This window comes from Aplysia californica, unplaced genomic scaffold (genome assembly GCF_000002075.1).
Source record: "Aplysia californica isolate F4 #8 unplaced genomic scaffold, AplCal3.0 scaffold02173, whole genome shotgun sequence".
Taxonomy (NCBI): Eukaryota; Metazoa; Mollusca; class Gastropoda; order Aplysiida; family Aplysiidae; genus Aplysia; species Aplysia californica.
The window spans coordinates 12,888-14,445 of NW_004799443.1; the positions used below are offsets into that span (position 1 = coordinate 12,888).

Genomic DNA, 1,558 nt, shown 5'->3' on the forward strand with positions numbered 1-1,558 from the left:
CTTCAGTCTCACACAAATGAAGAGACAGACAGACAGTTGAACTTCAACTTTCATCTATTCCAGCAACATTTCAGTCTTCATCACATCTAGATCTAGATCTATACAGACAGGAATGCTAGAGCTAGAAGAGTTCTCTTCTTGTAGCAATGTGCTCAGCTGCTAATCCACAAGTGTAAATAAACAGCCGGCTACCAGACTAGTCTGGCTCGCTGTGTTTACAAAGTCTGAAGTACAAGGCTAGACATAAAAATTCCCAAGTTGTTTGTGTTTGAACCTTAGTAAAGGTCAGGAACGTAGGCAAGGATGATGTCTGCGACACTTACCTGACTTTTCTGAATGAGCGCCGGCAGAGATGTCCGCCGTGCCGATCGGTGCGCAGAGAATGCATGCGCACTTGAAGAACTCGATCTCCTGCGTTTAATAACTGGTATTTTTCCATCTGGTGTTGTGAAGTTTTGAATCGGAGGTTTGAGAACGGTCTCCATGTATTTAGCCACCACATTCCCAGCGAATCCACATGTGTAGGCAACGAAAGGTCGCAAGCCAAATGGAATATCTTGCAACGCCGAGCAGGCTAGAAATCTTGTAAAGCTTACAAGCAAAATTACACCTGCACTATGGCTAGTTTCTAAACTTGAAAAGACACTAGCTATGCTTATGGACAGTAACACACAGACTATGACTAGAGGCTGAGTTGTATGGTTTGATAATACAATTGAAGATGCAACTGTGCCACCTTCACCTGCCCCTCCCCCTTCTGCAGGTTGTGAAGTGGAACCTTCGCCCCAATCTCGAAGAAAGATTTGAGCAAAAAACTCGCCCACGTAACAAGAACAGAATAACAAATACACACTCGTATTGCTCCACGTTCGTCGAAAATACAAAGACAACCAATAAAAAGCACACAGAATGCTAAACATGGGCACGAGAAGCGAACATAACCTCTGGAAGAGGATTCCCACATCACAGCGTAAGAGCTGATACAACAACACAGCGCTAGCTATGGCAGTAGCTCCGTAACACACTCCGAGCTGTTGAGCAGAGAAATTTGCTTTGCTGACACCTAATAATTTTAATAAATAACCATAGCTGCCTTGTTCTAAAGGTTTCACAAAAACTTGAATATATCCATTGTTTTCAGCCTCATCTTCTTCCTTTTCTGCATCGTTTTTAGAGCCCCTCCGAGAAACACTGTTTCGTGCAAGTGCCATTTTGTTTTTTTTCCTGCTTCGCGGTGAGCGCAAGGCTTTATGGGTACTCCGGGATTTCGCCGAGTTCTAAGTGCGGCCCAGCCAGGCACACACACACGGGCAGTCAGGCAGCCGCTAACTTGTGTGTGTGCTGTTGTTTCGCTTTCCTCTCGCCGCCTGCCTCAACCACCGCAACTACCACCACCACCAACAACACCACTACAACTACCACTACCACCGCCGGGGTGAGAAGAGAGGCTGTTTCGACTCGCGTGCACCCGGGGCATAGATACTTTCACAGCACAAGAGCACACCTTTCTCTGTTTATCAAGCCTAGTTCGAATTTCTTTCCCCCCTCTCTCTCTCTC

General features: G+C 46.0%; 1 protein-coding gene across 1 annotated transcript; it reads right to left on the reverse strand.

Moving 5' to 3' along the window:
• Window positions 1-323: 323 nt before the first annotated feature.
• On the reverse strand, window positions 324-1,400 carry LOC106014078 (cGMP-inhibited 3',5'-cyclic phosphodiesterase A; the record flags this gene model as incomplete). The annotated part of the gene is given in 1 exon segment (XM_013091117.2): window positions 324-1,400. A coding segment is annotated over 1 exon segment (888 nt), but the record flags the coding sequence as incomplete, so codon positions are not given.
• Window positions 1,401-1,558: the final 158 nt, after the last annotated feature.